The sequence below is a fragment of the Solanum pennellii genome, chromosome 12, assembly GCF_001406875.1.
Source record: "Solanum pennellii chromosome 12, SPENNV200".
NCBI lineage: Eukaryota > Viridiplantae > Streptophyta > Magnoliopsida > Solanales > Solanaceae > Solanum > Solanum pennellii.
The window spans coordinates 5533847-5544739 of NC_028648.1; the positions used below are offsets into that span (position 1 = coordinate 5533847).

General features: G+C 30.6%; 2 protein-coding genes across 2 annotated transcripts; one reads left to right on the top strand and one right to left on the bottom strand.

The window, feature by feature from the left end:
• Positions 1-1311: 1311 nt before the first annotated feature.
• On the top strand, positions 1312-4047 carry LOC107007154 (stem-specific protein TSJT1). Its single transcript, XM_015205642.1, has 4 exons — positions 1312-1593; positions 2736-2979; positions 3376-3496; positions 3679-4047. The coding sequence occupies exons 1-4, from the start codon at positions 1388-1390 to the stop codon at positions 3870-3872; spliced, it is 765 nt and encodes a 254-aa protein (XP_015061128.1). The 5' UTR covers positions 1312-1387; the 3' UTR covers positions 3873-4047.
• A 384-nt stretch (positions 4048-4431) lies between these two features.
• Positions 4432-7327, bottom strand: LOC107007153 (protochlorophyllide reductase-like). The gene is made up of 5 exons (XM_015205641.2): positions 7169-7327; positions 6728-6823; positions 5553-6081; positions 5095-5453; positions 4432-4755 (listed from the first exon to the last, which is right to left on the bottom strand). The coding sequence occupies exons 1-5, from the start codon at positions 7220-7222 to the stop codon at positions 4600-4602; spliced, it is 1194 nt and encodes a 397-aa protein (XP_015061127.1). The 5' UTR covers positions 7223-7327; the 3' UTR covers positions 4432-4599.
• Between the last annotated feature and the right edge of the window lie 3566 nt (positions 7328-10893).

A 10893-nucleotide genomic window follows, 5' to 3' on the forward strand; every position in this document is an offset into this window, starting at 1 on the left:
ATTAAATGATCAACATTTTTCTGTTAAATCTTACGTTGACTATTATGTATTTTGGTAAGCATTCACCGAAGTATGATATTCATAAATGTACTTCTATAAGTATTCGCTAAAGTGTGTGATTCATAAATGAAACTTGGCATGTATTGATGTCTGGTTCATAGCGATTCCCTTAGATACTCCTTCTAAGAGAAAAATATTGTTCATTTTTTAATTAAAGGGTTAATCCGTCCCAATCTGTATCCCGCTTAGGGCTGAGTTGGATTGCTATTTTATTAACCCTTTAACTAAAAGGGTCAGCCCGTCCCAACCCATTTAACTCTCTAACCCGTTAGGGTTATATTAGGTTGGGTTAGATCAACCCATTTTGATGGCTCTAGATATGACTTATGTACCTTACTAAAAAAAATATAAATTTTTATACAATATATTAATCATCTTTTTTTAAAAAAATATATAAAAATATAGTTTCTTTTTTAATTTATTTTATAAAATATATAAAATATTAAAAATATCTTTACTCTTTTATCTCAATTTATGCGATATAAACAAAATTTGAAGAATTAATATAAAAATCTATACATATATATTTCATTTGCACGCGCATAATAAGAATAGAACATTTTTGTATAAGCTATTAGTGATACTCACAGTTTTGAATCAAACTGTGATAAAAAGAGAGATAATTTTTAGATTAAATTGATAATTTTTTAGTATAAATTTTTGAAAAAATAACAAATCTTCTCTTATTATCATTATTTCTAATTAGTTTTATAAATTTCTAAAAAAATTTATTTTCAGGTATTAGATTAATGTATCAATACATCAAATTAATGTATATCATGTATCAGATTAATGTATCTCACGCATCAAATTTATATATATCACGTGTCAGATAAATGTATCTTGGACATCAGATTGATGAAGTATCATGTATAAAATGTAATGTATCTTAATTAACAATTAATGTATCTTACAATCATATTAATATATCAACGCTTATATATTATATCACTTTTAAAAGATTTTATTATAAATTTATAAGAAACAATAATTTTATTTTAAAATATGTGATTTCTGTTCTTTACCTTATATTTTTTTTTTGTATAAAAATTATAGTAAAATCTAAATGGATAAAGACATATAGAAGTACGAGAAACCTTATCCATCCTCATCATTGTCACGTCACACTCTTTAACACTTCTATCACTACAAGATAACATTGACATATTTCATCTTCAGCATACTTTATTTTATTACTATAAAAATAAATAAAAATAAAAAACATTAGTGTAAAAAGTTTATTAGTATATATATCCTCCTTCAGTAACCATTTTTTTATATTGTTGTTAGATATTTCATCTTGAAGCTAAAGAAAAACAAATAAAAAATGTTGGCTATATTTCACAAGGCATTTGCTCATCCTCCTGAAGAATTAAATAGTCCTGCATCAAAAAAATGTTTACTTCCTCAACAAACGCTACAAAAATTCGTATCGACTCGTCCATTTGACACCTCTTATGTTACTTTTGGAGATGTTGCTGCTCTTGCTTTTGTTCGTCCTAATTGCACTTCCTTGCTCAATCACACACAAAGGTGAAATAATTACTACTAATTTTACTACTTTTTCGATTTATTTTATATGATACTGTTTGATTTGATAATACGATAAAATTGTATTATAAAAATTTTCTTGTATTAGGGTATAGGTGGCTTAGATATCGCCCCCTAGGAGTTGGAGTGAGTCATTTTTGTTAAAGTTTTGTGAACTCGATATGCTTAGTGAATTAGGGTGCATAATTAGTACACTACAGGAAAAGGTGAATTATATGAGATTTTTGTAGATATTAGTATGAAAATTTGCTTAGTCTAGATTAGTTGTCATGTATATAAAAAATAATTAGTTTAGTATATTTTTTCAATTTAATAAATCAAGAAAAAAGTACTATTCTTGTTCGATTTTACGTAAAACTATTTGACTTTGAAATGATATTTAAGGAGAAATTAAGGAAGATTATTGAATTTGTGCCTCTAAAATAATTTTTAGATGTTTGTATGGTTGAAAATCATTTTATTCGGAGCAAAAATGCTATTGACATAATACATAAATATGCCCTTTAACTTGGCTTCGAATCACATATATGTCCTTTAATTTTGAGTTTGCACAAGTAGACACTTAAACTTGTATAAAATTGAACAAATAGACACATACGTCCTACATGTCATCCTACATGTCAGTTTTGGTCTATGTGGTGTCCAACGTGTATTTTGTCATGTAGGACTCATGTGTTTATTTGTTTAAAAGTTGGATAGTTAAAGTGCCTGTTTGTGCATTATGAAAGTTAGAGATCAAAGTTAAAATTTGAAGCGAAGTTTAGGGTCCAATATATATATTATGCCAATGCTATTTAAAGTTAAATTATTTATAGTAATGTGACATTATTTTTGGAATAGACTAAGAAGAAAAGTATTCCATGTAAAATGAGACGAAATTTTGCCCTTAGCATTAGTTATTTTCGAATTTAGAGAAGTGAAGTAAATAAAGACTAAAAAAGTTCATAAGATATATATATCAGTCAAATTACACCCCTTAACTTCTTAAGAATTGTGTAAAACAATAGCATAACAAGACAACTAAACAGGAACAGAAGGAGTAGCTCGTAGCTAGCTGACTATAAATTTTGTTGTTTAGTATTGAATTTCATGGAATTGAAGCGCGATTATTATTATTGTTGTAGGTATTTTTGTGGTTATGATGATATTTACTGTTTGTTCATGGGGAGTTTGAACAATTTGTGTGCACAAATCAAACAATATGGGCTATCACCAAAAGGTACAAATGAAGCCATGCTAGTTATTGAAGCCTACAGGACACTTAGAGACAGGGGACCTTATCCAGCTGATCAAGTTATTAAGGATTTTGAAGGAAGTTTTGCTTTTGTTATCTATGATAGTAAAACTGGAACTGTATTTGTTGCTTTGGTAAGTATCTGTATTACTCCCTCCGTCCTATTTTATACGAGTCAGTTTGACTATTGTCACGAAGTTTAATGTAGTTTAGAATAAGTTGATACAATATCTGTTTGTGTGTGTATAAATCATTTCATTAAGGATAAAATAGTTTATATAGAAATATGTCATTTTTTCAACACGGACTATAAAAGACATGGAGTCATATAAACTGGGATAGAGGGGAGAGAGGGAGTATTACTTGTTTGTTCATTTACTCAGCTCAGTTTCAATATGTTTGTTTGATTTTGACTTGATATGGAGATTAAGAAAGTAAAAAACGGAGTTTTGAATCTTGTTGCGTTTAAACTAAAGATACGTTGAATGTATCAAAATGTCGTTTAATCTGTTGTGGTCATACAAGTGCAGGGTTCAGATGGTGGGGTGAAGTTATTCTGGGGTATTGCTGCTGATGGATCTGTGGTGATTTCTGATGATGTAGAGGTTATTAAAGCTGGCTGTGCTAAGTCATTTGCACCCTTTCCCACAGGTAACATCTATAAGGAATTTCATATTTTATAGATGGAGGAATATTTTGGTTTCTTCGTTTCGTAGTAAATAGGAGAGGAAGTTGAATTTAGTTCTTCGATTTTACAAAATTTGATTCAATGACTTGATTGACTTGGCTACATCAGCCCCCTCGTCTACTTACGTTCCAATTGAAATGTACAGGTTGTATGTTCCATAGTGAGAAAGGACTAATGAATTTCGAGCACCCGATGAACAAGATGAGGGCTATGCCAAGAGTAGATAGTGAAGGGGTAATGTGTGGAGCTAACTTCAAAGTGGATATTTATTCAAGAGTTAACAGCATCCCTAGAGTTGGCAGTGAAGCTAACTGGTCTGACTGGAACACTTCTTACTAAGTCGATTCTCTGCAATTTTCAAACTTCCTTTAGTGTTTGTTCTGTTTTGGTTAGATTTTCGAGTTTGTTTTAGGTTTGGTTTCTTTCCTGTACGTGCTTTGCACCTGTGTATAACGCTTGAAAAATAAATGTAACATTAGAAATGATTCAGCTTTGAAATCTTTTTGTTCGATGACATATTTGAGCTTTTATTAACCTGGTTTTAGCATAATAGAGATATTACAAGTATCTCTTACTGCATAAAATTTCTTATGCAATTAGCTAGACCTCAGGTATAGCTCTTAAATAGACTAGCTACATATTTTTGTTTAACAACAGAAGTCGTTTGTTGGTAATTTTTGTTTTTATGTAGTGAATAAGCAATCATAATGCACATGATGATTCATTCTGGAAATTGTTGAGTAATGTCAACATTCTGCCTATGACAAGGCTCACAAGGGGCTGAGTGGTCCGGGTTGGAGTCTTGTTGAATGGACTTATATAGAAATAAAGTTTGCGCATTTGTTATAAGTTATAACTGTTGGCGTGATGGTAAGCACTTGATTCTAACAGAAATAAATTGAAAACACTTCTCCTTAAAGATGAAAACAGGATGAGTGATATTTATTCCTAACTCAAAAATTTTACAAAGTGACAAACTTTTTAACTAGAACAAAACAGACTCTTGATTCAAATTCTCCTTTTTCGTGTTCCTCTTGGTGATGGTTGAACTCAATCCGCAAAAAATCTAAGCCAATCCCACGAGTTTCTCACTGACTTCCCACACTTTACGCGCTTTCTCAACGTCACTAGCTTCTTCTGACAACTGGTTTTCGAAAGAGGAAGAGTTCTTGTTCCAGCTCCAGTACACACCTGATTTTGTCAGACTTGGATCACTAACAACCTGTACAAAATTAACAAACAATATCTTAAGTTTAGTAACTTTGGTGTGACAAAAATTAGTCTCTTGGTTTGGTCTAACATCATCTTTACATGGTATCAGAGCTAGATTCATTCCTGTTTGGGCTCTCGTTCTCGCTCTAGTTGAGCCTGGGCGTGAAGGGTGGCGTTAGAGTGAGTAAAAGTCTCACATTGGTTGAGAAATTGATTGATGGTCTCCTTATATAGACTTGGGAAATCTTCCCCTCATGAGCTAACTTTTGGGGTTCGGTTAGACTTAGGTATCATATTTTTGCGGTTATTATTGTAGTGGATAAAGTTCACTGATTATTATTATTATTACCTGTGCAAGTCTCTTTCCAGATTCTGCCTCGGAGACGAATCCTTTGGTGATAAACTTCTGGAATGGAGGGAAAAGGAGCCTAAACAAGGGGATATGCTCCCTGAATAGCCCTGTTGTCGCGATGCAGCCAGGGTATAGAGAGGCAAATGTGATGCCAGTCTCTTCGTGGTATCGTCTATGGAATTCCTGCATAGTGAGCATATTGCAAACCTTGCTGTCTTTGTAAGCTTTGGCACCATCAAAGTCACCACCATCAATCATGGCTGAGCTGTTAAGTCCATCGAGCCCCCTTGCTAAACCCCTCAAGTCCCCGAGGTTGGCCTTTGGAGGTACATTTCCAGCCAATGTGTTTGTGTTTCCTGATATTTGATTTCAGTAACAACGATTAGTCTCCCACTAAAATGAGTATCAAAACTATCCAGACAAACAATGTTGTTATAAAGAGGTTTGACTGTTACCTGTAATCGAACCAACAATGATGAGTCTCTTTGAAGGGTAATCAGACTGCTTCAAATCATCAATCAACAATCTCGAAAGAAGGAAATGACCAAGATGGTTAGTTCCAACACTAAGCTCAAATCCTTCAGCTGTAAACGAAGGCTCTTTCGCGGTAGGCTGATAAACAGCTGCATTGCAAACCAATACATCAAGAGGATTGCCTGATCTCCTTAAGTTATCGACAAATTGTCTGACGCTGTCAAGCGATGCAAGGTCTAAATGCATTATAGTATAATTCTCCTTAGGCATCCCTGCTGATTTTGCTGCTCTTTCAGCTTTAAGAAAGTCTCTACATGCCATAATTACATGCCATTTCCCTGTCTCAGCCAGAGCTTTTGCTGTAGCTAGTCCTAGTCCTGAAGAGGCTCCAGTGATTACTACACAACCTTTTCTTAAGGTTTTCTTTCCTGTCACAGGGGTACTCGTTACACCGGGAGATGCAACCATTGTCTCGGCTCTAATAGCTCCGAGGGATGACTTTCTTCCGCTCTGTAACGAAATTACAACAGGTTAATTTCACGTATGGTCACTGAATGCACTAGTATAGTTTGGAAACTTCAGTTACTTCATAATGTGACAAAAGGAATGTGTGTTGTGAGTTGTCATATCGTCTCGACTCTAATAGCTCTGAGGGATGATTTTCTTCTATAATGAAATTTTAACAGGTTAATTTCACGTATGGTCACTGAACGTACTAGTATAGCTTGTAAAGTTTAGTTAATTTATTATGTGACAAAAAAATGTGTGTTGTGACATCGTCTTGACTCTAATAGCTCCGAGGGATTACTTTCCTCCACTTTGTAACGAAATTACAGTAGGTTAATTTCACGTATATGATCACTAAATGTAATAGTGTAGCTTGTAAAAGTTAAGTTACATTGTCACAAAAAAAATGTGTGTTGTGACATCGTCTTGATTCAAATAGCTTTTCTTATGCTCTGTAACGAGATTACAACAAATTAATTTCACGTATGATCACTGAATATACGAAGTATAGCTTGTAAAATTCAGTTATTTTATAATGTGACAAAAAACAGTGTTCTGTGACTGTAGTGTTACATAGTAGGTAAAGTTTAATGATAATTTTTATTTTCGCGTTGCATCGAATTAAACCATATGAAAGCTAAAATTATACCTTGATTTTGAATGAAGAGCCAAAATCAGATTTAACATGGTCAGAGAGAGAAATTCCAAAGAGACTTGAATCCTTCAAAGTTGCACTAGTTTTCCCCTGCAACATCACATAAATGAGTAAAAAAATATTTCTTTTCGCTTTTTGAGAGTCAATTTATCTCGAAATTAAATTAAACTAGATCAACTTAATATCATTGGTCAAAATTTGTACATACTTCCCCTATTCCAATTTACGCGACCGACAGGCTTTTATTTTTAATCAGTTAAAAAAAATGACATATTTTTTTATATTTAGTAGCAATTTAACTATAAAATATTTATTTTGCTTTTACTGAAATGATTTGTAGTTACACCAACATAGATGGAGACGTAGATATTCAAATTTCAGGAAACGAAAAGTGTCACGTAAATTGAATCGGAGATAATATGATGGAAGACAAACCTCCTTGGGAATAGAGAAAGTAGAAGGAAGCAATGCAGCAGCTTGAAGAGCCATGAATATATTAGGAAATTGAGTTTTGTTTTAAAAAAATTGTAAGATGGAGATTTTAAAAAATGATTTTTGGATTGATAGAGTGAGTGTAGTAAGGATTTTGGATACTTATATATATAGTTGAGATATTATGGGGTGTTACAGTGATATTTAGACAAAAACAAAATAGAGTATCATCTTGGATAAGATAAATATTTATGAGTTGTGTCAATTGTATGCCACCAATCAGGCTTCAATGTTTAGATTTCCTTTTGATATTTCTACAATAAATATATTGTAATGCTCAATCTTTCAATTTTTTTCTAAAAAATAATAATTTTGTTAAATCAAAATCAGATAAATAAATTAAAATAACAAACATATTTCTATGTCATAACGTTATTTAGGGTCCGTTTGCTTAGGAAAATTTTATCATTTTTTTCTAGAGTTGAACTTCACGAAAACATATTTGGCCATAAAATTCTAGAATTTGAATTTTCGAAAACATCTTAGTTTATATTCATGGCAAAACATACTTTAATTTTTAAATATGATTTATTGAATTGAAAATGTATTTGACTCTTTTAATTTCAAAAAGATTGACCTACTTTTCTTTTAGAAGGTGTTTGAATTGGCTTAAAAGTTGATCAAACCTACTTTTAAGTTGGTTTTTGACTTATGTAAGTGTTTGCAAATATAAAAATAACTCAAAATAAGTAAAAAAAATGATTTAAAATAATTTGAAAAGTATTTGGCAAGGTCAAGAATGACTTAAATTAAGTTTAAAATAACTTAAAATAAGTCAATAACCAAAAGTAAGTTTCCCCTGTCTTTTTTTTTTGATTTAAAAGTCATTTCAGTTTGTATTTTTATTTTTGACTTAAAAGCTACTTTCTCAAAGCCAATCTAAACGGGGCCCTCACTCTATTTTTAAAAAAATGACTCATTTTTTTTTCACAATACGCTAATTTCAATTTTTCATGCGACATATTTAAGGTGACGAGATTAAAGTATATTCTAAAACATTTGATACAACTTTATTTTATGATACAAAGATAAAAAAAACTTTTTTATTTTCTTTGATTACTTGTCAAGTCAGACTAGAATATTCTTCTTAAACTGTGAAAAAAAAATTAAAAAATAATTCACAAACACTCTTTTAATTCCAAAAAAATGGAGATATTTGGCTCTTTACCCAAGGCAATCCTCTTATATTTAGTCATGGGCTTCATCATGGGAAATCTACTAGTGACAGGGACAGGGGATAAAGGGCAGTTAGATTAAACTCCATTGTCACATGTAGTACTTACTATTCAAAAGAATTTAAGTTAATATTTCACAATCTTTATCTAATGTTTTTAAGTCACTTTATAAATAAATGTAAGGATAAAACAAAAAATATTTAATTAATATTTTTTCTTAATTTAATAAAATGGACGGTTAATATATGATAACTATTTTTAGTAAGATAAATAACTAATATATTATGAAAGAGTACAACTTTCTAGTAGAGGGTGTCTCTTGACACTCCTCATTCAAGGGTACTTTGTTGCTATTTGAAATATACTATGGGACTTGGTTTGATGTTGCATGCCTCTAATTTAAATTCACTTCTAAATAGTAAAAAAGTGTAGATAAAAGATATAATTTTTTTAAAAACTTATCATGAAAAGTCGTTACACGCTTATACTATTGAGATAACCTATTACACACCTGAATTATTTAAAAGTGAATTTATTTCAACCTTGACACATATACGAACAGTAGAAAGTGTTTCACACTCGCGCCACGTCATCACTATGTTACTGCCACATCAATAACTACGTCATATTTTTTTTTAAAAAAATCCATGTCATCCAATTTCCTCTTCTTCCTATACACCATTAAATTACCACCCATAATCAAATTCACCACCGGAATCTTCTCACAATCATTGTCATCATAAAAAATCGATAACAAACATCATAAATTTATTAATTAACCATTAGAACCATATCACTATTATTGAAATTCATCACAATCATAATCATAAATTCACCATCCACATCAAAATCACGAGTTTCATTGCCATTATCGAAATTAAAAGTCATACCACCACTAATCTTTCACCCATCACCAAACCCACCACAAAAAATTATCCCAATTCAAGCTCAAAGAAGAGAATTGTGAAAAGTTGCAATATTTTAATTGTTAAGAATTTAGTCGAACAATTGAAAAATTAGTGCTTGATTTACTATTATTGATTTTGAAATAACATACATTAAAAAATTAAATTTCGTGCAAAAACCCAAAAAAAATTTACAAAAGAAAAGGCAGATCTGATTTTTTAAAAATTTCAAATGCTCACAATCAACAAAAAAACACAAAAATAAATTGAATAATCCGTTCTTGATTTGACAAATTTGATATGGAAATAGTGTTTATGATAAGAAAAAAATGGAGGAAGAAGAAAGGTAGGGTAAGGTTAAGGAGAAGGGTGGACGTGGGAAAAAATTTGCCATTTTTTTACTCAAACGGGCCTTTTTTATTTTTATTTAATCTTATTTTCATGTCAACTTTGAGGGTGGTATTAAATTCACTTTTGAATAGTATAACTGTGTGATAGTTCGCCTCAATAGTTTAAGTATGTAACTGACTTTTCGATACAACTTCAAAGGTGAATTTATGTTTTTTCCCAAAAGTATAAAATGCATGTCATCATAATAGTTTAAACATGTAACTAACTTTTCGAGATAAATTTACTAGGAAATTTATCCCTTTTCCGTTTAGCATTGTTAAAAATTTATACTCAAACTAAAAACAAAAGAACATAGAACATAACTTTCCTTTTTCTTGAAATAATATATTCAAATGCATTCTTCATCTAAAATCAATAATACTAAAAATGATGGATTTAAGATCACTTATAAATGGGAAAAGGGTCTGATATAGCCCTCAACTTTATCATTTGGAGCTGATATACCCCTCGTTATAAAAGTGGCTCATATATGCCCTTACCGTTATACAAACGGCTCACATATACCCCTGCCGTTACAAAATGGCTCACATATACCCTTCATTTAACGGAAGTTAAAAAATTAGTTTTAAATTTATATTTATTACTTCTAATTTATTAAAAGAAAATATTTAGGGGTATATATGATTCTTCTGTCAAAGTTCAAGGTATATTTTAATTTTTTTCATGCATAAATTATTTTTTGACTTCTTTTATTATAATTATTTGACTTTCTTATTCTTATTTTATGTTTTTTCTTTCATTCCTTAGTTTAAAGAAAAAAAATTAAACTATTTTTTGTGTGTGTATTGTAATTTAATTTCGTATTCGAAGAAAAAATTTGGTCATCTACAATAAGTTTTACAAAATCTTAGTGAAACATAAATAAATTTGATTATCAAAATAATAATTATAAATTAGTCATTGAAACAAAAAAAGTCAAAAAAATATGTTTGACGAGGATTAAAATTACTTGGGATTATATTTTTTAGAAAAGAATAATAAAAATTTAGATTAAAATTATTTTTTTTTCATTTGCGTTAGAGGAAAAGGATATATGTGAGCCATTTGTTTACAAGTAGGGGTATATATGAGCCACTTTCATAACAAGGGGTATATCAGCTCTAAATGACAAAGTTGAGGGGTATATCAGGCCCTTTTCCCCTTATAAATTGATTATTATGATGTCTTGACTCATGAA

Bases quoted from the DNA above. Each gene is read 5' to 3' on its own strand.
- LOC107007153 (XM_015205641.2), bottom strand. From the start codon at position 7,222: ATGGCTCTTCAAGCTGCTGCATTGCTTCCTTCTACTTTCTCTATTCCC. The intron at 5,454-5,552 runs GTAACAGTCAAA...ATCAAATATCAG, and splicing joins CATTGTTGGTTCGATTACAG to GAAACACAAACACATTGGCT. The intron at 4,756-5,094 runs GTAATAATAATA...AATTTTGTACAG, and splicing joins CTGGAAAGAGACTTGCACAG to GTTGTTAGTGATCCAAGTCT.
- LOC107007154 (XM_015205642.1), top strand. From the start codon at position 1,388: ATGTTGGCTATATTTCACAAGGCATTTGCTCATCCTCCTGAAGAATTA. The intron at 1,594-2,735 runs GTGAAATAATTA...TTATTGTTGTAG, and splicing joins TTGCTCAATCACACACAAAG to GTATTTTTGTGGTTATGATG. The intron at 2,980-3,375 runs GTAAGTATCTGT...ATACAAGTGCAG, and splicing joins GAACTGTATTTGTTGCTTTG to GGTTCAGATGGTGGGGTGAA.